Here is a 27934-nt window from a genome sequence, read left to right on the forward strand (position 1 = left end):
TTTCTCCTTCTCTCAACCAATCAGGAAATATCAAAGATGCTCCACCTGTTGAGAGAAGACTTAAAAGCCATCTGCTCCCAGAGCCTGTAAATATTTGACCCTCACTACTTCAATCAACTGAACCCTGTCACCTGATCTGGCCATGCTGATCATAGGCCTCTGCCCCAGGTTGTCGGCCACTACTGCCCATTGGTGGCCTCTCCACATGCTCCTGCTGGAGCTCCTGGTCCCAGGCGTCCTGCCCAGCATCTCCCGAATCCCCCCTGCGGCCAAACGCGAGATCACCATTGATGGAGACTTGGTGATCGGAGGCCTGTTCCCGGTGCATGAAAAAGGTGATGGGACGGAGGACTGTGGAAAGATCAATGAGGAAAGAGGGATCCAAAGACTGGAAGCCATGCTGCTGGCACTTGATGAAATTAACTCCAGTGACCGCATCCTTCCTGGACTCCAGCTGGGGGCCCACATCCTGGACACCTGCTCTAAAGACACCTATGCTCTGGAGCAGTCCCTCGAGTTCGTCAGGGCCTCCATCACCAAGGTGCATGAGCCGGGCTTCATCTGCCCCGATGGCTCAAACCCCATCCAAAACGATGTCCCACTGGCTATCTCCGGGGTCATCGGAGGATCCTACAGTGATGTTTCCATTCAGGTATGTCTGCATCTTTATACCTCTCACATGTTCACAGATAATACACTACTAATACTAAGAAAACAATTTAATTTATTAATTAATCAGGAAATATGAAATCGTTTTTATCCAGTTATCTCAATGTACATGTATATGGTACTAAGATAAGAATATAGAAAATACTGACATCAGCATTCAAGTTTTGCAAGCAGCACAGACTGATCAAGTGATAATGTTGCTGATGACTCAGAGATTCCTGTTTCGATAGGGTTCAAACTCAGTGTCATGTTATATTCAGTCCCTACAGTAAACTGCAATTTTGTGATTGCTACATTTTTTATGCCTCTGCGCCGGCGACAGCCGTGGCCGGAGGCTTTATGTTTTCAGGTTGTCCGTCCGTCTGTACATACGTACGTACGTACGTCTGTCCCATTCTCGTGAACACGATATCTCAGGAACGCCTTGAGGGAATTTCTTCAAATTTGGCACAAACGTCCACTTGGACTCAAGGATGAACTGAGTAGAATTTGGTGGTCAAAGGTCAAAGGTCAAGGTGACTGTGACCTCACAAAATACGTTTTTGGCCATAACTCAAGAATTCATACACTAATTATGACAAAATTTCACACAAATGTCTAATAGGATAAAATGAAGAAGTGATGACATTTTATATCCAAAAGTTCAAAGGTCAACTTCACTGTGACATCATAATGTTTTGCTTATCACTGTAGCTGAGAAAACGATCTTGGGTCATTCTACAAAAACGGTGGAAGTGCTGTCACTTACTTTTGCAGACACCAAAATCCTTTAAGTTGACCTAATAATCACATTAATTATATATGTTCAATAAATAAAGACTGTCCTTGCAATGATAAAACAAAGTCTATTGGTGGACGCATACAACCGCAAGGTGGTTATTTCTAGCTGTATTTAAATTTAAGATTATTGAGGTTTTTTCACCATATAGTGACAGTGACAGAAATCTCTTGAAAAGTCGTTTGGTGTAAGGTCGCCTTAAGTGGAATATTGCTTTAACTTTAATTTCTTGGTGTCGCTTTTCTTGTTCTGCCCATTCACAACTTTCTGTTCTGTTCTAGTTTGTATATCAAACAATTCTTGCAAATATTTTTAACCTTTTCTAGCACTTTTATACTGCATAGAAAACCCCACACATTTTACAAGAACATTCATTCATTCATTCATTCTTTGAATAAACATTGTGAGCTTTGGGGATGGGTTTATGTATATTTGCACACAGACCACACAGACACACAATACAGATATACCTTGCATACCCCACCTTTATCAAGGACTGTGCCTTCAGTTCTAGCATGAGTTTCTGCTTTGGCTGGAATAATTATCCACCTGGGATGGTGCTGTTTGAAGCATCGGCATTCACAGGGACATCCGTCACTTTGTCAGCGACTTCATTTCCGCCACGCAAAGAAAACTGACCTTTCACACACGTATGAAGAGTTGCCAAAGGCAATGCATCTGAGCATACTTAATTAATGCTGATTCCCCTCACACGCCATAATTACCATGATGCACTGGGTGTTAGGGAGACAAGGCGTGTGTGAATAATTTGGTAACATTTTCCATTAACTCTGGCTTATAACACATTTATAACACACGCACACACAAAAAGAGCTCCACATAAGCTATATGGCATGTTCTTGAATACTGATTTAGTTTTTATTCATCTCATACTTATTTCATTTGTGATATAGCAGTAGAACAGTGTGTTAATTTGTTGAGCAAAATTGTCAAATTAAAGTCCTCCTAAAACCATGCCTCTGGAGAAGTAGTTTTTCAGGAATGGCATGCTGCTTGTTATATTAACCATTGCTTGTATTTCCCATCTTCCCATATTTTTAACTCTCCTCCAGGCTTGTGCTGGTTATCTATTATACTCTTCTTTAGCCAAGCTAAATATTGTTCAGAGAACTCATAAATTATACAAACAGAGCACAACGGTGCCTAATCACAAAGACATAATTTGCTTTCAGTTTCCAGTCCAGTGTACACCAAATAGTTCCTCCTTGCACCTGCTTGCTGCTGGTTGGCTAGTTGTTAACTATACTAGCTAATGTTAGTTCACTAGCTCGCAAAACATCTTAACTATAGTTAGTGAAAAGATATTACTAGATAGCTAAAGCAGAGCATTAGAAATGAAAGGATACAAAGTTGTTCAGTTTGGCTAAGAATTCCCCATACAATATCAAAGAATTGGGATGGGACAACCCTACAGCCTAAATAGCCCATAGTCCAGAATCCATTGAAAAGGGTAGCACTAATAAAAACAGGTTGTGCGTATTAAAACAAAAGTGTCATTACACTATAGATTTTATGAGATGAAGATTTTATAATGCCAGGAGGATTTTATTTTGAAAATAAATTTCACTAAATTTACAATTTTCACTGCTTTCACAAATTACATACAGTAAGCATTACATGAACACCTAAAACTGATATAACAAGTGAAAAACTGATCACTGTATTCATGAATGTGCCATGTACGTAGCTGTTGAAGATGTTCAATTGAGTTAGTGTTAGTGTCAATGTCAAAGTATTTAACTGGTTACTGTGAGGTGAGGATTATGTCAGCAGAGTTGATTTTGAAGATGTAATGATGCTGTTGAATTGATTCTTTGAATGTGTTGAGTGTTGCAGCCACTTGACTGGGATTCCTTTGTTCACGTCTTCTAAAACATTATCAGAATATGATCCAACCTCAGACAAGTTCTTGCCAGTGCTACAGAGCTGAATGCTTTGTTTCAGTGTGTTATGATTGTAAAGCTGAATGGAGGGTGTCTGCCCACATTGAGAGACAGAACAACAGACAGACAGACAGACAGACAGACAGACAGGACCATGGGTGTCCAGTAAACGAATGCCATTTTCACTGAGAATGAGCAGGATAATATAGATCCACTTCCCCTTTAATGTCAATGATAGCTTTGACAAAAGAGCTGCATGTTTTCAAGATGTATGAAAAGGATTGTGTGCCTCCCTGTGAGCGAGTCTTCAGAGACCACACAGTCACAAAGATTTAAAAAGGGACTCAATGCTTTTGAGTGTTTTTGTATGGATTTGAATACATACTTTTACTGTCACCAGGCTCAGTGGTCTCTTTGTTAGTGGCCCTCAGTTTCTGGACACTACAATGACTCAAGCCTTGAGAGCAGTGAGAAGCCCATGGTGGGATTTTTTTAGAGGGGTCGCTGGCTTAGGCAGTGTCTGTTTATCCCAGAGAACCACTTTATGGAGATGAAGGGTGCTATCAAACTGAAGAGCACAAGTGCCAGGGAAGGTCCTGGGGAACTTCAGAGGAGCTTCTTTTCCCATCTATGGGGTGCAACTCCATTGGTTGGCAGCGGCCTGTCGCTGTCCACCTGGCTGGGGAGAGGAAGCAGGGGCCAAGAATGGGATGTGGGAAAGGTGGTGGGAGATGCAATAGCTTCTCCTAAGCCTCAAATGGATTCTTTCACAACTAGTCCAGAACTATTCAGGGGGCTCATCATGTTATGCTTCTTGTCCTGTTATGTTTTGTCATCCTTGTTATGTCTTCCCACTGTTTAATTTTTGAAAATAGTCTTTATTGCCATCTGGGATGTTAGTTATATGGGATCAACTATTAATGATGACTAAATCATAATGGTTCCAAATGGCAATGCAGCCTACACATTTCACAGTTTTGATTTAACTTTGGATTAAGCACAAGCAGAAATGAAGAAATTGTATAATGAAAAGTTTTCTTTAACTATTCCCACACTTTTACTGCAGAAACATGCTTTTAAAAAGACTGTGACTGCAATTTGCATAATTCATTGCAATTTCACAGCCTCACAATAACAATCTGAAAGCTGCTTCCAACAGTGAAATCATCACAACTTTTTTCATCAACATGGAATTCTTGCAAATAACTTTTACTGCAAATCAACACTGAAAATGTTGCACACAGCCATGAAATTGCCATTGCAAAATCAAGCATTTCTGTGGCAATAATCACTGGAAAAACCGTGAAATCCTGGCAGGCCAGTTCAGTAGCCTATCTTCAATAAATGAAAAGCATTTAATATACTAATATGAACTGCACTCCGATCACACAATAGTTATGTTGACTGTTAAGAGAGACTGGTGACAACCGTGATCAGTAATTTGTACTCAAAGAAATCTCTCTCTCTCTCTCTCTCTCTCTCTCTCTCTATACATACATATATTTATATATATATATATATAGATACAGTACATATATACTGTATATATATACATCTTCCTATCCTAAACTTGATACTCCAGAAACACTCAGCTACCCATTGCATCCTGTATGACCATTAGACAATCTCAACAGCACTGAAGCTGTTGGCTTTGGGGAAGGTCCCCAATAATTTTAGGTGTGTGGACTGCTAGAGTAAATTTCTGTCCAGCCATACATTGATGCTTCATTGGTTTGCAGTGGTTTATTAAGTCTGTTGATGTGTTGCACAGAGGAACTGGAGAAGGCTCTGTCTTATTGTGTGTCCTTCTCACAGTGTGCTGGGTAAAAGAAAATAATCCTCCTTTAGTTTGAACTTCAAAAGGGTCTTGTTTATCATGTGATATAATAGCTAAACCCCCACCCCCTCCCACCCTCCCCTCCTTGAACCTGTTATTTTGAACTGGAAATTTTAGCACATTCAGAGAACACTGAACACACTCAGCTCCCTAATTAGCACAGCAGAATGTCGTAGTGAGGGGAAGCGTTGTGACGACTGGAAGGTCGAGGAGAGTCAGAACCCACGTACAGTCAATAATAATGCTAGCCAATCGATTTCCAGCCGTACCCCTTTTCATCTTTGAGCAGCTCTTTCGTCTTAGAGCTGTTGTTTTCTCCCTTTTTTCACAGCGTAGCACAAGAATAAATTAGCATTTTTTGTTCAGAACCTGTGGCTGTTATTTAGATGGGTGAATCTGTATGCTTAAGAATGTGTGACAGGGGTACGTCCTTCAGTCTCAATAACAGTGAAAATTACTCGACTTATCAGGGTTATTTCACAAATGCTGGAGACTCGGGAGTTGTATTTCAAAGCTTTAAGAAGCAGGCAATGAAGAGCAACATTTTTCACAGATGTATCCTCGCACTTCAAAGAGGCTCTAAAGGTCGCTTGTGTGGTGAGCGTTGTTTTGGTGGTAGGAGGAAATGTTGATAGATGTATGTTTAATGTGGAGAATTGTCTCTTCCTGAAATAGAGCATGCAAGCAGATCAACAAACATGGCTTTGTGCTGCTGCATATCCATCTCTACGAACACTAACATTAACTCTACCTCATACACATCTCTGGCCCAAATCGTATTTGGCCTCTTGTATGCAACATACCTGTGTTGTATGTGCTTTTGCAGAGCATGTTATAATTTGTTTTGGTCTTCACTAAACAATACTTTGAATTACACCAAATGAAACCTATTATAATCAAAAGAATCATGTCAATGATACAAGTGAAAATGTAGTGGACCACTGGATTGAACAGGAAGCAATGCCCCACATCTTTTTTCCTTACAGGAAAAATAAAACCTAAATGATAGTGCGCCTAGAATCAGGCCAAATGCTACCCCTGCTGAGGACAGTTACATGGACAACCTGATAAGCATTTTTGAGATAGCAGCTTGCATGGCGTGACACCTGAGGTGGTTGGATGAGCTGGTGGCTTCGACAAAAATGAAAAACAAACTAAGTCACACATCTTGTCCCTCCATAAAGGAATCAGAAGTGACCACACACACTTCATCGTTGGTGGTGAGAGAACACCAATGTAAGCAGAGCAACCCATCCAAAGCCTAGGGAGGCATTATTCAACAGAAATCTTTCACCAGCACACAGTCTGACAAGAGCAGATCAAAGTCAGTTATCTGGGAAGCACAAGGTGTGGCACTACCACTTTACCCTGTACTAGTAGATTATGTGGCCTCTGAAAATATGTGAAGTCACTTCATCAGCTGTAGGAAAGAGAGATGCCTGATCCAACAGATACATGCTGAAATGGCTCAGGCTTCTGAGATGTCTCTCAGAAGCAGGCCCCGTAAGGAGGAATACTCTGCTTCAGCTACCACTGAAGTTCACTGGCTGTGGGTATAAGCAGGACAAAGCCATGCTGATCTTGGAGTTGAGAGAATCCTCGGATCACCCGGTGAGAACAGCAAATGCCCAGGTACACAAAGGCCACAAGTGGAAAGCAGGAGAGGAAGAAATGGAAGAATAAGACTCGGAGAGAAGCAGCATGACTGTGGTCAAAGGCCAGCAAAAATAATAATAATAATAAATAAATAAAAAAAGGAGCTGGTAGTAGAAGATGGAACAGGAATGATATAGGGTAAAGGTAGTTGATCGAGGATGACAGGCAGGCTGGAAAATGTGGGAAAGCATTGGCAACAGATCCATCAGTTGATCAGACGTGGAAGATACCACAAGGCAGGATCTACCACTAATTTAGAATCTAATACTAATCTACAGCCTACCCAGTGGAAGTGGGAGGCCGAAGTTTTGTCGACAGTCAACCTTCTCAGAGACATGGAAGTGGTGGGAGCGAAGCTAAGGAAGGCAACTGGAGAGCTGGTTGAGGAAGCAGAGAAGAGGAGGTTTTGGTTGTGGTTGGGGAAGAAGGACAAGAGTTGAAGCAGCAACACTTCACACCTGTATCCCAATTTCAGCTACTGGGGTTGGTAGGGGGACGTCCCTGACACTGCTCCGCCACCAGGAGATGTGTGGTGTAAAGGAGCAAAACATCCAGGATTAGTAGTTCCTGGCTGATTGCAGTTGACCAGTGGGCAGTCAGCAGGATAACATCTACCTATGACAACTGGCACATATTTCTGGTTATTTGGTTTGTTAAATCACATAATATCACTATTTTGCATACATTGGAGCCCTCATTTATTCAATGAAATTACACAAATTTTTTGGAGAAACTTTGCAAACACAACTACTTTCTGACTGAGAAAAAAAGCCTGCTGATCTGTATGCAGTATGAGAATTCCATCAGGGCCACAGAGGTGATACTCATAAGGGGATTATCGAATTTGAAAACATAAGTCGATACTTTTGCCCCAAATTGTCTTGGAGAGAACAAACTTCTCAAGGCCAGGAGCACAGAGAACTCATCTTTACAGTTTGAGACAGGCTGAGTTTGATGTTGCACCCAGCTGTTTCAACCATCTCTGTACAATTGACTACAGCGCTGTTTAGATGTGATGCTTTGTTCTCGCAATGAATCTTTGGATCAGAGATCACAGAGCCAAATGCATCACAGTAATACAGTCTGCCACTGTATTTAGCATCCATCTCTCTCACATGCTGCACAAGCCACTGAATGTATTCAAATAACCTAGAGCAGATAGAGGTTCTCCATATGGCTTGGCCAGACGACAGTCTTGATGCCACTTCGACTAGAAAGCTAGGTTTCCAGTTACTTTTGTAAATTTGGGTGTGTTTTGTCATAGCCTAAAATAGAGAAGAGTCCAGGGTTCGGTTTATCAGCATATTTCATTATTTCCCCTCCTTGCTTTTGATGTAATTTATCAGTCTGCCTGACTGATTTCTCATATCTGCAGACTTCCCAAATTGGATGAAAACATTTGGACAACTGTTTTATAACAACATCTGTGTTTCTTTCTTTTCTTTTTTTTTCTTTTTTTTTAGGAAGAATGGTGTTTTAAAAGCAAAAATACACTGTTAAGTTAACTCTAGCTAACAGAGGATTCAATTTGTTAACCTTTATGCTTTGTGGGAAAAGTCTTGATGTATAATTTAACCAATGCTGTCAGTATATTCCTTTATCATTGACAACGACATTAATAAAGCTCAACAGACAGATACCACCATGCGTTGGTCAATGTAACCAGTGTGCATATCATTAAACATTTTTGTGTATTTGATGTAATGATTTGGGACACATAAAAAAGAATGGAATATAATGATATATATTTTTGAATGAAGACACCTCTGTGGTTCCCACTGAACATTTATTTTTGGTATGCCGTGCATACAACAAGTTCTTGCCATCAATTGCAACAGCCATATTTTAGCCTTAGAATTCCAATATGTTAAATCCACATTCAAATGCAACGAACATTTCATCTATTATGCATAAAATGCATTCCTGGTCCTTTGGTAAGTGAGTGGGTGGACTGAGAGAGGCAAGTACACAATCTGAAGTTTCTCCCTGCATGTCATTTACTGTATCTACAGTATGGTTCAGCTTGACAGGGACCTCAGGGACATACAGATGGACTTTCCATGTTGAAAGAATCATCACAGACTCATCAATGAGAGACTGCCCGTGTTGCAGCTGTCTCATCTGCTCTCACAGCTCCTGCTCTTTTGAGGGAAAACTAGCCTGATCTCCCACAATACTGCTCCTGATGATGCATCTTACTCACATCATCAACGGCAGACTCCTCTACAGCTTATGGATTCATTACTCCAGAGACTTTAATCAGATCAGCTTAAAGGTATCTGCATAGCATCTTATTTTCCATTTTGGCTTACATTAAATCATGAGATATAACTAAACAAATAAATTGTTTTGGTTTAACCCAAACCCAAATCAGCTACAGAAAATGGACAGAAAATTTCAACCAGCTATGTGTGAAATAGTTAATTGTGAACTTGTACTGTACAGAGAATTCAAGTTAGACAACCTCATAACAGGATCACACCTATGTTCCCTGAGCCTTATGTGTGTTCCCTCTAACCTTGGATCAGCAACAGCCACTGCAATCCACCTTTTACTATTTGAACTGTTAAACTTCTAAATAGCTCGTCTACAAAGAATATTTACAGGAAAGAGAAAGAGAAACGTGTGACAGCATAGTATGAGCTGGACATGGACTTGGTTGTAAACACTGCACATTGTAAACATTGAACATAAAGCTGATATATTGTTCATGGGCCATTTGTCATGTCATATAGCTGTTGAAGGGTCACAGAGCTACGGGAACACAGGGATGAGTGAAAACCGGAACTAAAATTCGAGAAAAATATCCTGCAGGAGAATTCTTAGGGAACCCAGAATTTGCTATAAATGACATCCTCCTTTGTTGGAGGATACCTCACTCCTTGTTAGCACAAACTATGAAATGCATCTCCTTTCTTAACTATAGATTTTATGGAAAAACGTGAGGGAAAACAACATTTTAATTTCCTACCATTGGCCTCGTTAAGTCTGAACGAAATGTCTCTGCAAAATGCCTCACAAATACTCGTGAAGGATAGCTCTATGTGTTTTGACAGAAGACAGATGCAATCTATAATAGATTAGTACAATCTAAATTAATATTCCACCCATTTACAATTTGGGCAAAAATCTACTAGATTGGTTATTTTGTGTCTTAGGGGAAAAAAATAAAGGGGAAATCAGCAAAATGGTTTTGCTGAAGGGATGGTGAATGTCTGTGGTGCTGCTGTATTATTCTCTACAATACCCTGCAATGTATAGCATACAGCATATTCCCTAGTGCTGCTGTCTGCACTGTAAAGACAGTCCCATTGGACTGGTTTGGGGTCATTGACGGAAAGAGGCATATGTAACTGCTACTTAATTTAGAAAGAGTACTGAAAAGCACACATTACTCTTTCACCATAACATGACAATGAACCTCCTGAATAATTTAACCAAGAGACACTTAAGCTGCCTAATGTCCTGCCAAAATCACCATGATATATGAAATATAACAGGTTATGCTAATTAGGTCATTCATTAAGCTCATTATTGCAGTGATTAGCAATTTCTATGTCAACATACTTGTCTTCACATAACACATGGGTGGTATTAATATGAACTCAGCATGTTAAGGCATTAAGGAGTTTAGGAGTTGCTTCTACTATGCAGTGCTACATCTACTCTATAGGGGGAATTTGTGGTGTAAGTATGACGTTTCTATCATGTATTGTTCTTGAGTTATTGTGTTCACAAGAATGTGTCACACACACACACACACACACACACACACACACACACAGAGACACCACCATGACGATATGTAACATGGTGGCAGGGCATAATCAAGCAAATGAACACAAGTTGATCAACAAAATGTGTGGCTAAAGTTATTGAGTCTCATGCACCGAGAGCAGATTTACAGTATGATACTGCTGAGCCAGTACTGCTGTGTTTTTATTTGACTCATTGACACACACACACAGACACACATGCACACACACACACACACACACACACACACACACACACACAAATATTGCGTGAGGAACAACAGACCGCTACTGTCACACACTCCAGTGCTATCCTGAAAGGTAAAATGTCATGCTTCTCCAAGATGACGGCCAACTGACAGTCAGTCCACTGCCTGTCTGAAAAAAGGAACTATTACCATGCATGTGTGACTGACTCAGTGTAGTTGGTCATAACATTACCCTGCTGCATACAAAATACTGTATATCCCAGGCAACACAAATGAATCAATGCAGATATTTAAGCAGGCCACCCCATTCACTGCCAAGAAGTAAGAAAACATGTCTCTCAGTGGATATACATTTGATGAGACTTCTGCCCTATATTCAGCCAGAAATATCGGAAATGAATACTGCCGGGTGCATTGCGCTTGTCTAAATACATCATATTTACTCCATTTTTCCCCTCCAGACCTTGTAGTGTGCCTGAGTTTTCTGCTGGCTCTTGTCTTTGGGCCGTTTTAAATGGACCTGTCAGAGGGGGTTAAGCACATGACCGTTCTGAGATCAGGGTTAATGTCAGTAATCTCTAAGGCAAAACTGAGTCCGTTTGCATTGCAGTCAGCATGCTAACTAGTCCTTCTTCGCCTTACTCTCTATCTACAAATGCTTCACTTGTGAAATGAATGTGAAGTGCTGGCTAATACATGAAAAGGTCAAGATGTCTGGAAGAGAGAACTGTGTGATCAGTTTGAATGATAAATGATAAACTCTTCAAAAACGTAAATGTTACTCACGTTGTTGATAGACTCTTAGCCATCCTCTGCTATAAACTTAATATCACTATATGTAGGGCTTGACATTTTGCAGTACATCTAACACATGCAGAACATGGAATCTTTTAACATGTTTAGTCGACCACACATCCTGGTGCACATGTAAAATACTTGAAAATGATATCACCAAATGGATTGATGGCTCTCTTTAAATTCTCATGGGTTGGAATGAGTGGGATGGAAAAACAAATGGGACTTTTAATAGGATTTAGTGTGAAACTGGAAGGTTCCAATTAGATCCATAGGGATGCCATTGTTTGGGAAGCCTCCAGGCATACAACGATGCCTGAGGGAGGAGGTAGTCATATTGAAGCAATGTGCACTCATGGGTATTCACTGATCCCCAGAACGTCTCCTGAGAAATACTGAGAAAATGACTAGTTTTCACCAGCTTTCTGTTGTCGTTAATTTTGTAATGCTGAGTGTGAAAATAATTGCCATGAGTTTATACTTCAAGCCAATCAGATCAACAAGCTTGTGTCAAATGCCCAACATGAACATCTTACTGAGTTTAAGTCACTGATTATCATCCACCCCCGCTGCACTCCGCAGCACCAGCTATCATTCCCACAAGGAAATCAATATATTTGTCTGGGTTAGGTGGTCATAATAGCTTTCTGGTAGAAAATATCAATTAGGGCTTCTCAGGCACACTCCAATCTGTCCTGGGGCTTGAATAGCTGGACAGAATAGCTTTAACCTGAGATAACAGCCAAACACATTGATAAAATTCTTATCTGTATGCTATTGTTGCTGCTGTTGTTATCTGGCACTATCTGTGAGGGGATTTGTGGAACTAGCTGCTGGTGATGTGGATGCCTGACAGGGTAAACAGTTTGAGATATGGGGACATGGAAGTGGCCCCTTTCTCCAATGCCACAGACCTGAAGCACATGATGGACAGCAGCTCTGTGCTTGAGCAGCTCCACCTCAAGTACAGGCCAGATGGATATCTACAAGTAGAAGTTGAAAAGTGATTAACAACTTTAAATGCACTTTGTTATTCAAGCACAATCTCAAAAAAAAAAAATACTATACTTATTTATAATGAATATGGCTCATGCAACTATTCAAGCATACTTTATTATTACACATTCACTCACTTTTTTATTAAACTTATTTGCAATAATCATTACATTCCAATTGCAATATAATAAATGATTATTATTATCAGTACATTTTGTTTTTCTCTATGCCCAGTCTATGAATCATGTCACTTTGTAGTCATGATGTTACCCAAGACTGCAAACAAATGACCTGTAACACCTTTCTACTACAAACCCTTTGTCGTCTCAATAAGTGGGGCTTGTCTGTATGTATGACTGTCATAGAAAAATGCTTACAAATATTACATTACATTTCAGGATGATCACAGCTGGAACGCAGGATAGTTTCCCCTTTTGATACAGAAGCTGAGATGAAGCTTTAGGATTTTAGGAATGGTTGTGACCTGATGTCTTCTATCTCTTTCTATAGGTGGCCAACCTACTCCGCCTATTCCAGATCCCTCAGATCAGCTACGCCTCCACCAGTGCCAAGCTCAGCGATAAGACCCGCTATGACTACTTCGCCCGCACCGTGCCCCCTGACTTCTACCAGGCCAAGGCCATGGCTGAGATCCTGCGTTACTTCAACTGGACCTACGTATCGACAGTAGCATCAGAGGGTGACTATGGTGAGACTGGTATTGATGCCTTCCAGCAGGAGGCCCGCACTCGTCAAATATGTATCGCAACATCCGCCAAGGTGAGCCGCTCCATGAACCGCCAGGGCTATGAGAACGTGATCCGCTCCCTGCAGCAGAAGTCAAATGCCAAGGTGGTCATCCTGTTCACCCGCAGCGAGGACGCCCGGGAGCTGCTGGTGGCTGCTGCTCGAATGAACGTCACTTTCATCTGGGTGGCCAGCGACGGCTGGGGGGCGCAGGAGAGTGTGGTGAGGGGCAGCGAGCTGGCAGCAGACGGGGCTTTCACCATCGAGCTGGCCTCCTATACTATCAGAGAGTTTGAAGACTACTTCACCAAGCTGAACCCGTACACTAACACAAGGAACCCGTGGTTCAAGGAGTTTTGGGAGCACAAATTTAGCTGCAGCCTCCAGGAGCCTGGTTGTAGTGACCGCAGCCTACGGGATGGAACATTTGAGCAGGAGTCCAAGATCATGTTTGTGGTGAATGCAGTCTATGCCATGGCTTATGCCCTGCACAACATGCGGCAAGCTGTATGCTCCAATGCATCCAAAGTCTGTGATGCCATGAAGCCAGGTAACGGCAAGAGGTTCTACAAGGAGTTCATCCTGAAGACCAGGTTTGAAGGTCAGCAAAGCAATGACAACAAACACAGACACAGAGTGTTTGTCACTGTGGCGTGTCACAGAACGAAATGCAGTTTTTCATTTAAGTGTTATGGTCTCGGACCCTTTTTCAATCAGATGAGATAAATTTATATGCTTATGCTATATGTAGCTACTCCTGAGAGCTAGTCTTAAAAAGCTGAGAATGGGATTACCAATTTCATCGTGAACATTGGTAAACTGGGCTAATATAAAGCAAACATGGGTTTCTAATAAGCATGGGATTGGATTTAGGCTTCAAATTATTTTCCCTGTAGAGTTGAAAAAGGCTTTGTAATTATTCAATTAGCAGCAATAATACATAAATTGGCATAGCAAAATCAGTGGGAAGAATTACACCACTGAAACCTATCTAGAATATTTATTCTGGGAGCCTGTTGGATGAATGAATATTCTCATTTAGAGAAAATGAAATGGCATGAAACCAGTCTTTATTGAGTATTTACAGCTTTTTAGAACATTACGTGTTGGTACTGTCTGTCTGTCTGTTATTTACTAATTTTAACAAACTTACAAAAATGTTTTGTTGTTAAATGCATTTGGTACTTCTCATAACTCATTTAGATAATGTGCTGTTTCTAGAGATTATTGTTATTGGCTATTTGTTCCACAGCAGTAAAGTTATGTTACCAACAAAATGTGCCCTTACAGTATTGTTCATTTTCGAACAAACTTATCCTGATGGATGTGTTTATGGATTTATATTATTGACAGTAACTTTAAGTCAACATTGCTGTATTTCTGCTTCCTACCAGCTCCATTCAGACCTGCAGAAGCTGAGAACATGGTGCGCTTCGACTCGCTTGGCGACGGCATTGGCCGCTACAACATCTTTCATTACCACAAAGAGGAGGGGAAGTTTGTCTACAAGAAGGTTGGCTACTGGGCCCAAAACCTGACCCTGAACACCACCATGTTCCCCTGGCGTGGTCTTGTACCACCCACCTCCCAGTGTAGTGACCCCTGCAGGAAGAATGAGGTAAAGAGTATGCAGCCTGGAGACGTGTGTTGCTGGATCTGTATTCCCTGTCAGTCCTACCAGTACCTGCAGGATGAGTTCACCTGTGCTGACTGCAGCTTTGGCCAGTGGCCCCTGGATAACTTGACAGGCTGCTATGATCTGCCTGAAGAGTACATCCGGTGGGAGGATGCCTGGGCCATCGGGCCTGTTACCATCTCCTGCCTTGGTATATTGTGTACTCTGTCAGTAGTGGGCCTGTTTTTCAAGAACAATGAGACGCCCGTAGTTAAGGCCAGTGGACGTGAACTCTCCTACATCCTCCTGCTGGGGGTGCTGATGTGCTACAGCATGACCTTCATCTACATCGCCAAGCCTTCCACTGCTGTATGTACACTACGCCGACTTGGCCTGGGCACCTCTTTCGCTGTGTGCTACTCAGCCCTGCTAACCAAGACCAACCGCATTGCTCGTATCTTCAGCGGGGTGAAGGATGGAGCGCAGCGGCCTCGCTTCATCAGCCCAGCCTCCCAGGTTGCCATCTGCGGTGCTCTGATCTCCTGCCAGCTGCTAGTGGCTGTGATCTGGCTACTGGTGGAGTTGCCAGGGGTTAGGAAGGAGGTGAGCCCCGAGAGGAGAGACGTGGTCACCCTCAAGTGTAACAGCAAGGACTCCAGCATGCTCATGTCACTCACTTACAACTGCATCCTCATCATCCTCTGCACTGTCTATGCCTTCAAGACCCGAAAGTGCCCCGAGAACTTCAATGAGGCCAAGTTCATTGGGTTCACCATGTACACCACCTGCATCATCTGGCTGGCCTTCCAGCCCATCTTCTACGTCACCGCCAGTGACTATAGGGTAAGTATGAAAATGGTTCTGTTTGGAGTAGTTGGAATTTGTATTTCTAGAAAACTCAAAAAATTCACATGATCACTGTTGTCAAATAATGTAAACATAGTCTATAAATGACTATTCCTTGTGTGTTTACCATTCCCGAAGAAGTAGGTGTCACTTTGTCATTCCATTTGATCACCTTCACCCAGTCTCATGAAAGAGCTAGCTTTCTTTTCATGTGGGTTGAAGAATCTTTCAAGGAAAGAACAAAGACTAAGACAGACCCGAATATACAGATAGAAATAATTACTGACAGTCAAATGGATTCATGGAACCATGGCATTACTGTAAGTAAGTGCTCAATGAGACATTTTATGTGCAAAAGACAAATTCTGGAGATATCACATACAGAGTATCTGATATTAGTTCCTACCAAGAAAGGATCACGACTATCCTAGCTATTGTTATCTCACCAAGCTATATTATGACCTATATTAAAAATAAATAAATTGCTGAAATAAAAACAGGGACACTGAGTTGGCTTGTCGCAATCTTAGTGGCATTGCCTCCATAAAAGTCTGAAGAAATGTACCATTGTTGCCGCAGAGCATATCACACAGGCATATACTGCACATAAAGACTATGAATAAATGGGCTGAATATGCATAACTTTTATCTCACATGTTTGTGATGCCACAGTAGGGCAGAAATTAGAATATACATTTTGTTTTGCCCAGGTGGAAAATATATAGCTTAGAGGCCAAATTCCTGTATATTTGCCAATGCACTGTAAAGTAATACAAATAAGGCAAAACAATGGGTATAAAACTGACAGACCATGTAATTTGTGAGTACTGGTGCCTTAAGCAAACTCAAGGCTACTGCCACACCATTTGGTCAGGGTGTGCAACAAGGCCTTTGTTGTGCAAACACATGGGGGGAGGTCTAGTATCACACAAGCTTTGTATCATCATGAGGTACCTCAGGCTTTTCATGTCTGTAGTGATCAGTCTCCCTGGCACCAGACCCACAAACAGAACACCTTTACCTTTACTGATCCCAAGTGGGATTTAAGGAGATATGAGACTGGTTGAACAGAGTTGATTATTAGGTTTCATACTGGAGTGACAGCAGACACAGTAATTGAAAGAATACAAGGTTTGGCTCTGCAACAAAAACATTGCTGCTTTGGCTCTATGTGACACCAATAGTAATTGTTGTGGGCTCAGTTTCCACATTGCAAATAAGGTTTGGGTAACACATGGGAGGAATATTCTGATGAGAGACCAGCCTTGTTGTCCACTGAATCATGATGAACCTTGGGTCTCATGGATAGAATAGAAATAGATATTCTAAATATTAGAATGGATACTATATCTTAATAAATAGATATTATAAAATCTGTATAAAAACAATAAGATGTGTATACAAACAATACAATTAATTAGATAATAAAGACAATAAAAGATTACAAAGAGCAATAAGGATTAATAAAAACAAAGATTAGTGGATCATTTGTCTCTTAGTCGAGTGTTGGAGTAGGACAGTAGAGTTCACCGTTCCACAGCATGTCTATTGGTGCTTTGTTATCATTAGCGTGAAAAGCTATTAAATGGATATAGTTGCTAGAAAGACGTGAATGAAAGAGAGAAGGGGCTGTAAGACAGAGGACAAATGAAATAATATTATCCAGTTTTGGTGTTGTTTTCAGCAGTTGTTTTGTAAGCTAAAGTTTATGTGTGAAGGCTTCTCTCATATTTCTGCATTGTTGTTGTGCAATATGCTTAGGAGGGATTTCACATCGTGCTGTGGTTCTGCAAATAGAAGTTCCTGGACTGCAGGGGTAACCAGTGGGGTGGGAAGAGATGGTGCTCAGGAAGATGACCCCAGCAGTCAGCTCACATTAGCAGCTGAAATATGACTAACAAGGCCCTGACTTGCCAGAACAGCCAGCAGTGCTTAGCCTAAATCCAACATTCTTCATGCCCTCATATTCATGGATATGCAAATACATAACTATAACTGCACAAATAAATAATTGGACGAGGATATGTGACTACTAATGCTACTAAAATAACTTAATATGAAACGCAAAGTGGTGAAAAGGACACAAGCAATTTTGGTTCTTGTTTTTGGTGGTGGTCTTTGCTGCAATAGACTAACTGAAGCATGGTCTTTCTGAGCATAATCTCTGTAGATTATTCTAATATTTATACATGCAAATACTATTAACATATCATCAGTGCTAATTTTAAAACATGCAGAGTTTAGAAAAACATCCTTATTTTCAGATTGAGGACCATGCAATTTTAAAATGTTATGTGTTTTGAATGGGTTTCACGGACCCAAGTGCTCATTCAAGGAAAAACAAATCAAAATTGCTGTCACAAAGCGTCTCCACAACAGCAGCGATATGTCAATCATCAAACCATCTCTCATTCTCCCCTCTCAGGTGCAGACCACCACCATGTGTATCTCTGTCAGTCTGAGTGGGTCTGTGGTGCTGGGCTGCCTCTTCGCCCCCAAGATCCACATTATCCTGTTCCAGCCCCAGAAGAACGTGACCACACTCCGGGTCACAGCCAACCGCTTCAGTGCCACAGTGTCCGCTTCCACCTCTGCTCCGAGCTCCAGCTACTCAAAAGGTACAACCACCCATTCCCTTTTGCTCGTTGTAAGATGTCCTATCAAATATGTAGCATATCTCTAAATTACTATTAAAGCACCAGCATAAGGGCTTCAAGGGCTTCATTTTGTTGTTTACTGTTTTTACTCTTCAGGCTTATTTGGGGATAAAATTGGTCTTAAATTGGCATTAAAAATGTCTTAAAACGTTTTAAATTTAACATACATTAACTTGTAAACACCCTGTTTATGGTTTGTACTTTTGTTTGAGGTTTGTTTTCCCTTAGAGATAAAAAGGGATTTTTTCGCTCACAGTCAAAATCTTCATTTAGAAACAGCAAACTCAGTTTCGTGTATTGAACCGAACCTTGAGCTAAAGGTATCGTTACATCTCTAGTAATGGATCTGTATTGGTGTGGGTTGCTTTTTCTTTTCAATCGGGTTAATTCAATTGTTATCATTCTGACAATAATTTTGATGGATCATCTACTGCTATCTCTGGATGGTAGTGAAAAGCCACTATCACGTGTACTATTGAAGAATCTCCTATATCTGAACAGTTGTTTACATGTTGTTATTGAGAACACCTTCACATGTCGCATATGGTCGCATATCACCAACATCTTTATTATGCTAATCAGTCCGCTGGTGATCACTTGCCTATAGGGTGAGATTTGATTCATACTGCAGCTGTAAACTCATCCTGCAATCCTCAGTTCACCAGTCGTAAGACAGTTTTACCAATATAATAGGAATCATCAAAGAAAATACTACAAGTTATAATCAAGAAAAGACCAGCTTTGGTTTTAATGAAAAATTATAAACTGTTGGTTTATTAATCTAAGCTCCAGTGTAGTTTCAGAAAAGTTTTGCATTATTTTATGAAAGCTAGGGTCTCTATAAATCTTTCAGAATTAAAAGTCCAGTCAGTAATTGTGTGTTTAAAGACTGTTGTCTTAACACTGGCTTTGTTTACCTATATTTAGGGACTGAGATTTTTGTCACGCTGAAGTTTATTGTATAAGCTTCTGGTATAAGGACTGAGAGCTACTTATAAACACATATATTGAGGTTTTTGGGAAAAAAACAATACCAAGAAATGCACCCTCACCAGCACAGACTGCCAGACCCCATCACCGAGGGTGACAATATGTTAAATAATATTACCATAATTCTGTACATAGTCGGTATCCCTGGTTTAGAATTGTGTGTAATATCGGTGGAAAACTTTTAACTGGTCAATGTAACTATTGTTATTTTCTCAGGATCAGCCTCCAACTATGTGCCAACGGTTTGTAATGGTCGTGAGGTGGTGGACTCTACAACATCTTCATTGTGAAAAACACCCCTCTCCAAGCACAAGATACCATCCCATCATCAATCATCCCTTCGTCAAAAAAAGGCGGCCCATGACAGAACCCCCATGCCATCAAACATGCTGCAGAGAGATAACTCTCTGGGTAGACTGACAGTGGCAAGGGTACTTCTAACTGTGAAAGTTAAATGATGCTCCTAAGGCAAACAGTATGAATTGTAAAGCCTTTTTTGTATAGATTTAACATGCTGTGATCTGCTTGGTTTACAGATAGACGTGGTTGAATGCACTGCGCCTTGTCATAAGAAGTCGTGTCAACTGGGTGGTTGTGAAACAATCATTGTGTTATACAAAATAAAAGGTTGTTCTTATCTTGTCCTTACAGTGCTGTGAATAATATCCAAATGTTTCTTTAGACTAACTAAAAAAAAAAAATCCTACTGAATAAATTTACCCCTTCCTTTAAACAAAATATGCGATTAACCATAGTAAAAGTGATGAAAACTAGGCAACTACACAATATAAAGGACAGTGTTTTAATGTAGACTATGGTGAACCAGTTTGTGCTTTCCTGTAATTTATGTAAATATGTTTTTTTAATATTAAAATATTAAATACCATTGTGTTTTGGTTCACACTTGCAATGTCTTGGCATTATTCAAACAGTCAAACAGCAGCTGTTCACAAGAGACAACTACAGAGAGGCTTGTAAGTATTTGGACGGCAACACAGGGTTTGATGTTTTGGCTCCATACTTCCCCCCATTTCAAATCCCATTTTATTGGCTTTTATATGCCTGTTTATTTTCATTTAATGCCCAACTTAACTGGTTGCTTTTCCTAACTTCACCATAGAATTCAATAGAAAAAATAGGGACAACAGCAATAGCCAATCATATAATGCAAGTAAAATATTGAAGCTGAATCCTGATAATATCCACTAAAATGCAGAAAGGCTGAAAAGAGAAGTAAACACAAATGCACAAATGATCTAGCTGGTTTGAACTCCCATCATGAAATGACACACATGTAAATTCACCATGAGAAACAATTCAAGCTCCCACATTTGATTTTTTAGAAATAAAATAAGTAAATATAATAGTCACAAATTAGCCCATGGATGCTTACTGTAGGGCTTAAATATCTGTACCATTTGCAGAGTTGTATGTGCTTTTAAATGTTGATATGCAAGTACACAGTAGACAGTATTTCCAGCTGTCATGCATCCTTGCATATTGGCGTTTAAAAGTAGTAGTTAAGTATTTGCAATTATGCATGTGAACACCAAAAAACTTTTTTTCAAATCACAGCAGGCATTTACGACTCATTATACACATTTTCTACTTCTTTGATCTTTCATGTACAGCTTTTTAAAAGGATTTCAGCTCCATAGCCTTGTCACTACTATATCCAAGTGTACTGGCACACAGATGTACAGCTCCATAGAAAACTGGAATAAATGGACAAGGTGAGTTATGTGAGTAACCATTATTTTCTGGGGACGAGGCCATATTATCTAATCTCTACTAGAACATTACACTCAGTATTGTGAATCACCCTCCAATCCACGGTCTATTAGAGCAAGTCCAATCTACATCAGTATTCCATCACAGACTTTTGTTTCTTGACTTGGCATCGTCTTTGGCCTTGTCCTTAATTGAAATGAGTGGACTTCCCCTTTAAATACAAACAGCTTATCTTCTTCTTGGGTCAAGTAAAATTAAGTCACCATTTCCCTTTTCCCAATGTGTGATGTGTGTGCCCTGACACCATAGCAGTCCATCCATAAATTAACTTTATTTCAAAATGAGATTTCCACCCTAGGAAACAAAATGCTGCCGACAATGTCAACATGTTATGTAAACTGTAAAAGTGCAAAGTATTGGAAAGAAATGGATTACTATCACTTATGTTCTATCAAGAAGAATAAACTATTATAGTGAATGAATATGAGCAATAGGCTACAAAAAATATATCAGAAAAGTAACACAATTGCTTCTGCCAAGGCTAGAGAGTAAAAGTAAATAGGCTCATCACTGCCCCGTCATGAAATCACAGTTTAAAATATTTAAAAAAAACAGGGTTAAATCCAAATTTAAGATTAGCAGGCCACTAATCTTGCCTCAGGAGACAGACCCCTGATAATTTTAGGAAAATGTTCACTTTTCCCAGCACAATCAGTGCAGGTTGCACAGGTTCAGCAAAATTCCCTAAAAATAACTGAACAAAACACAAAACCTCCAGTTTGGTTAAAAATAATCTGATAAAGAGCGTAGGAAAGCTTGGATATGGAGAGCGTGGATAGGAGTTGACTGCATCAACTCCTAAGAGACTGGGCTCTTCTCACCAAATATTATGGGCCAATCCAGTCACAGCCCACCCTACCACACTGGTCTGGTGCCTTCATTGACGCACAAGCTGTTAAAAGCACTTTTCGATCACTAAATCACATGGGAACCCCATAGCAAACGCCTGTAGGATCAAATCACCGCACAAAGATGGTTTTAAAATGGGACACAAGCTGCATTTTTCCTCCCAATGAAGCTGTTAAGTAGGATAAACAAACGTGATAAACAGGCAATTGTTAAAGAACTTTAATTTACAAAAAAAAAAAACCAATATGGAAACATTTAACAATCCACTATTCAGCAGTCTTGTCTTCTTCTTGCTGAGGACTTTTTCTTTTGAGAGGAATAACATAGAGCCCATTCTTTGCCTCTTTTAGTCTCCACCATCGGCCCAATCTTGCAGAAATACAAAGAGAAATCAAGAATCATGAAAAATGAATAGGCGGACACAGGCTCTGTATAATTGGTACAATTTTAAATATTGACGTTCTAAGGATAGAGCTTAGCCATTTTTGATTCTCAAGATTTAAGTACAAAATATGCCAATTCACTTAACTAAATACAATTTAAACTAAGGAAACTGAAAGAATACCAGGGCGACAACGACACCAAGATTTCAGAACCCCCCGAAATCTCTAAATAGCGACAAAAACATTTAGATATTTTAAGTCCCTCAAACTTCTGGGTGAAATTCATCATTGCAGATTTATTTCAACCTGGTATTATCATGCATTGCTCACACCAAGTTCCCAAAATGTATCACAATAGGCTTTTGCCTGCTACAGACTAGTGTGAAGGTGTGTTGAGGAACATCTATTTGTGATGGTTCCCTACAAGCCCATATTTTACGCTATCAAACATGCACCGTTACTCCCACTTTTCCTTCAAAGCTCAATGTGAAATCAGAGCATCATGCCACACCACTAAAGTAATTGGCTATATTCACTGCAAAGATAATTTAGAAAATGATGTTCGTTAAGCATAGTCAATTGTTGAGAATTTTTCTCATCTCCAGTGAGCAATGATCTGTACCCCAGCAAAAACTGATGTTACAATTACTGGTACACTTGGTTGCTACACTAATTAAATTCCTCCTAGGTTTATAGTTTGGTAATTTTCCTTTTATTCAGTATGACTGCCTCAAATATGACCCATCTAGATCATGAGTCTCATGGCAAATTCCTTTGAGGTGCTCTGTCATGCCGACAGCAGGCTCTGCATTTCAAATAGTATAGGCCAGATTCAATCATTATCCACTGCAAAAAATATCCATCTTTTTCATCTGTCATTTTTTGCTAGTATTGAGTCTTAAAACCTTATTTTTCTTAAAACAATTAAATAAATCTGTCAATGGGGTGAGGTCATTTAACTTCTTTCCAATGTAAATCGCTGTGTTTCATGAGTTTTCTTCAATCAAGTGACATTATCTTGACACTAGCAGTGTGATCCACTTTATTTCAAGATACTGTCACTTGTTTCAAGAAGGTTGAAAACAGGTGAGGCTGAACTGGAAACGATGTGAAACAGTGAAATGTGTTTTCACTGCTTTGGGAATATTAACTGAATGAGAATGGATTAACAGTGCCATCTAGTGGCCTTTGTTCCCACCCAATCATTGGAATTTGAATCTGCGCTACCAGTCACTAGTCAATATGAACCACACAGACAGTTTCTATGGGAACATGACCATTAGTCCAGTTACCTGTGCTCTTGTCCAACTCCTGCCACCAAGAACTGGCCAGAGCTTGAAAACTTCAGACTGTTGACAAACCCCGTCTGAGAGAGAAAGTAGGGACAGAGACAATATAAAGGTCTTCAGGGTCAAAACCCTCCTTCCATAATACCCAGATATTGAGAAAAGGTAGCTGGGGAAGCATTGTGTCATTTATTCAGGAAGTCTGTCTAATTAGTTGAAGAAATACGATTTCAAACAAAAAGAGACAAGCAGGTCTGAGCTTACCACTGGCACGCTGAAAAGAGGCTGCAGCCCACGAAATCCCTGGCCACACTTCCACAGCTGCACCTTCGAGTTGTGGGAACCTGTAAAGAAGAAACCATTGTTGTTTCATACTGTTACAGATTGCCAAACATCTTCAGTGCAGTTAAGCCAAACATAAATGTGACAGCTGTTGTTCTTATGGGTATTTTTAATGTGTATGATGCTTTATCAGGTCCAAATCTTATTAATTTCATTGATGAAATTAGCATTTTACACAATAGGACACATTCCACTGTGCAAAGTTTTAATGAATGTCTTTTTCACACAGTGTGTGTACGTGTAAGTGTGTTTTTGAAAAGCTTGTGAAGAGGATTCTCACAGCCAGAGGCACCTGAGGCGACGGTATCAGAGTTCTGAAGCGCTGCTACTGATGCTACCCAATGAGGTTGCTCCAACCCCGCATCGCCATGGCAACCATGAGCCTGCTTCACCGTGCTCAGGGGCTTCTTCTTGTTGACACTCCAAAGAGACACGGAGCTGAGGCGTTCCAAAAATCGAGAGAGGGCACAAAAAGAGAAATGTGAATGAAAAGGATAAGCAAGTTACATCCTGTAAAAAACTAATTCACACAATGTGACTGAAAATCTACCAGCTGATGTCTCACCCATCGTCAGCTCCTGTTATCATGTGCTCCTCATTTATAAGCTGGATGCAGTCGATTGAACCCCTGGAGGTGAGCCAAGGAGAAGCAGTTACAATAGAGACAGGCCAAGACACAGATGTGTTAGTCAAACTGTACTTTCTTCAGAGCAGTGCGACATTCTGTCCATCAGTGGACCTGTACTAACCCTTTAGCAGATAATGGGAAAAAAAATTCCACTGAATTCACCAAGGTTCTGATTATCAGAGGACAATATTGATCCCTGCAAAAGGAACCTGCAAACTGGGCACTAAAGGATGGGTGATTATATCTACAAAGTAAGGATGATCTTGTGAAACAGTTAACGGATTTTAATTTGCTATGGTTTATTATAACTAAATTACTCTGTCACAAAAAGAACACAAAAATACCATTCCAAATGGAAAATAACAATCTGCTGGGTTGCTATTAAGAATAATTTCTGGTAAACCACAGCCTTGTCCTAAAACTGAACCCCAAATTAGCATGCTAAATTCAGCTGTATCAACTAATACATATCCGAAACAGAAAAAAAAATTGCCATTATTTTTTACCCCACTACCTCTTGGATAGCATTTTCCATTTTACCTACTCACTCAAATGCAAAAATAAGTAAAATTACGTTACGTAAAAATTTTACGTTGAAAGAAATATTTTCCCACAATTTTAAAATTCAGAATACTGTGCCTGTTATCAGTCGGCACCACTGAGTTTTTATACTGGCCTTATGGAGTGGCTCAATGCCAGGATGAGCCCCTTATGAACTGGAAGGAAGCCCACGAGTGAGACCGGACCAAAAAAGTATAACTCACTTGTGACAATATGTGAGACACAACAGTGGGAAGTGATGACATGGGAAACGGACACAAAGAGAGACTCACTCGTGGCCATGGAACACCAGCTGAGATTCCTCGGCTATCTTCCACACCCTCACGGTGCGGTCCCTCCCACCTGCAGACACACAGCGCTCGCGGCTCAGACTGTCCAGTCCTGTGATGACATCCTGATGCCCGAAGCTAAAGAGATTCACAATGACAGCAACATTCAGAGATGCAAATGTTGGGCAATAAAGATAAATGAGCTTTCAGTCTAATCTGTTACTCACAGAGTTTCCACGTAGGCGTTCTCATCCACATTCCACACCTTGACTGAGCGATCGTGAGAGGCGCTGTACAGATCATGAGTTCCCTTCCTGAAGGAAAGACCCTGAGAAGGAAAGATGTTTGATATGATTCACGAGAAAACCTCGAAAACCTCGGAACGCAGTGGAGGTTATTTTACACACAGGGTTAGGGATATATTGTGAGAGAGAGTGAGAGCTTACCGACACAGGGCCTCTATGTCCTGTGAATTTATATAGGTGCGTACATGTTTCTGCCTCCCAAATCATGATCAGTTTGTTCATGTCTCCAGTGGCCTGAAAAGGTATTGAGAAAGTTGATTCTGTTACAATTTTGATATGTCACACTGTGGCAAGTCTAACTGAACTGAACATTGAGAAATGATAGATTTTAATACTTAAGATAAGATAGCACATACATAATTAACATAATTCAGTAGATAGGCCTATATTTCAAATCTCTGGTGGTTTACCAAGACTGGTACAAGCAGATTTGCTAGGAGCAGGCTACTCACCAAGTACTTTCCATCTGATGATATGGCCATACACAGGACATGGGCGGTATGTCCAACATGGCGATCCTCTGTACCTTTCCTTCCACCGGCTATTGTGTGCAGTTTCTTACCACTCTCAACATCCCCTGAAAATATAAGGAAAAAACTAATTGGACTGGGATTACCAACTCAGGCCATTGAAGCAATAACCTTCTATCCTCCTCAGCTTTTCTGACTTTCCCAAGATAATGGATTTACAACATTTCAACGTATACTCACATTTAATGATGGAGCAGTCCTTAGCGGCAGAAAAGATGCACTTGTCATCAGGGGTGATGACCAGACAGGTAACTGGCAGTTTGTGCCCTCTTAACAACCGGATCTCAGAGGCATCTGGTGGCATGAGCTAGAAGCCAGAAGAAAAAACATACACATTAAAGGCATATCATATTACTTTGTTAATATATGGCTTTGTCCAAGATACCGAGCATGCAATGAGATGAGCATAGGAGTTGACAGAAAATTCACACTTACATCTTTGGCAATAAGTCGTTGAAGCTTTCCTTTCTGTTCAAGCTGTGGAAATCAAGTACACAGCAAGATGAACAACATGAACCAATATCATCTATCTTTAATATCAACGTACAGAAAAAAAATAAATGTCTTACCACTTCGTCTTGAAGCCTTCCAGCAACCAGGTCCGTCTCAAAGGCTTCCTCTTCTGCTTTCTTTTCCTCTGATGAAAACAGACCCAACAAGTCATACATGTATGCTCAGACTACAATCTTAAATCTTGATGTTGTAGTCTTGCTGTGGCTAATCATGGAGGCTCAACAGATCATAGGCCAAAAGACTTACCTTCATCCCTTAACTGCTCAAGGTAATGTTTAGCTAATCTGAGCTTCTTCTCCTGTGGCGTTTCTTCATATTCATGCTCTTCATTGGCCTGCCTTTTCTTGTGCACTGCAGGGCTGTGTAACAGAAACAGTAGCAGCTAGATAAATTAGTTCTGTGCTCTTTATCCAGGACGCAGAAAGTAGGTAGTTATCAACGCGCAACCATCACTCAGCACATCAGAAGTTCACCTTTCTGCCTCTGAGTCACTGGAGATCTCTTCGTTGTATTTGGAGTTGGGTTTCTTTGCTCGTCCTTTACTGTTTCCTCCAGAGTCTCCATCGCTCTGCGGCAGTAGAAAACAAGAAGAGGTTAGCAAAGGGAAAGTTTGACTACAACTTATAGACAGCTGCTAACACACATTAAGGTTAACTTAGTGTCTTAAATACCGTAATTCAGTTTAGTCAACATACTAGGAAAGCTAAGATGTAGCTAGCGTGAAGTTTACAGCTAAGGTAAGTTACTGTGCATTAGCTATCCTGCTAACAAGTTTTGCTCCGTTACCTTTCGTTTTGACACTGTTGAATTATTTCCTTTTTTGGAAAACTTTGAGTTTTCTTTTTTCTTTATGAAGAAGTTAGAAGACATGGTGAAACACGGCAGACGGTGTTTCAAAGTAAATGATAATTATGGATAGCGCTGCTATCCAACTAGTCTAGTCAAGTCAACATTGATCCCACATGGGTACACACTTCAACCAAACTATGAGATTGAGAGGCTGTTGAAATGGAGACGCTGATT

General features: G+C 40.4%; 2 protein-coding genes across 3 annotated transcripts; one reads left to right on the top strand and one right to left on the bottom strand.

Annotated features, from left to right (window-relative positions):
• Window positions 1–142: 142 nt before the first annotated feature.
• Window positions 143–19744, top strand: grm2b (glutamate receptor, metabotropic 2b). Its single transcript, XM_071526975.1, has 5 exons — window positions 143–652; window positions 13110–13947; window positions 14741–15804; window positions 18233–18425; window positions 19671–19744. Exons 1-5 carry the CDS (start codon window positions 143–145, stop codon window positions 19742–19744), a joined length of 2679 nt encoding a protein of 892 aa, XP_071383076.1.
• A 2554-nt stretch (window positions 19745–22298) lies between these two features.
• Window positions 22299–27881, bottom strand: rrp9 (ribosomal RNA processing 9, U3 small nucleolar RNA binding protein). 2 transcript variants are annotated; one of them, XM_071527010.1, is made up of 15 exons: window positions 27698–27881; window positions 27385–27479; window positions 27158–27270; window positions 26968–27035; window positions 26834–26875; window positions 26579–26705; window positions 26321–26445; window positions 26010–26102; window positions 25791–25891; window positions 25567–25701; window positions 24671–24733; window positions 24398–24543; window positions 24028–24107; window positions 23770–23843; window positions 22299–22463 (listed from the first exon to the last, which is right to left on the bottom strand). In XM_071527010.1, the coding sequence occupies exons 1-15, from the start codon at window positions 27779–27781 to the stop codon at window positions 22361–22363; spliced, it is 1449 nt and encodes a 482-aa protein (XP_071383111.1). In that variant the 5' UTR covers window positions 27782–27881; the 3' UTR covers window positions 22299–22360. The 2 variants fall into 2 exon arrangements, with proteins under 2 accessions (XP_071383111.1, XP_071383110.1); XM_071527009.1 differs by having other exon boundaries at window positions 24386–24543.
• Window positions 27882–27934: the final 53 nt, after the last annotated feature.

This window comes from Centroberyx affinis, unplaced genomic scaffold, assembly GCF_046629955.1.
Source record: "Centroberyx affinis isolate AG114_WGS23_722 - 3 ecotype Tasmania unplaced genomic scaffold, CSIRO-AGI_Caff_v1 ptg001484l_1, whole genome shotgun sequence".
Lineage (NCBI taxonomy): Eukaryota > Metazoa > Chordata > Actinopteri > Beryciformes > Berycidae > Centroberyx > Centroberyx affinis.

Coding starts and splice junctions, on each gene's coding strand:
- grm2b (XM_071526975.1), top strand. CDS start 143: ATGCTGATCATAGGCCTCTGCCCCAGGTTGTCGGCCACTACTGCCCAT. Junction 15,805..18,232: donor TCACCGCCAGTGACTATAGG/GTAAGTATGAAA, acceptor CTCCCCTCTCAG/GTGCAGACCACCACCATGTG. Junction 18,426..19,670: donor GAGCTCCAGCTACTCAAAAG/GTACAACCACCC, acceptor TTATTTTCTCAG/GATCAGCCTCCAACTATGTG.
- rrp9 (XM_071527009.1), bottom strand. CDS start 27,781: ATGTCTTCTAACTTCTTCATAAAGAAAAAAGAAAACTCAAAGTTTTCC. Junction 25,702..25,790: donor AACGCCTACGTGGAAACTCT/GTGAGTAACAGA, acceptor GAATCTCTTTAG/CTTCGGGCATCAGGATGTCA. Junction 24,734..25,566: donor CTGGTGTTCCATGGCCACGA/GTGAGTCTCTCT, acceptor GCTCACCTCCAG/GGGTTCAATCGACTGCATCC.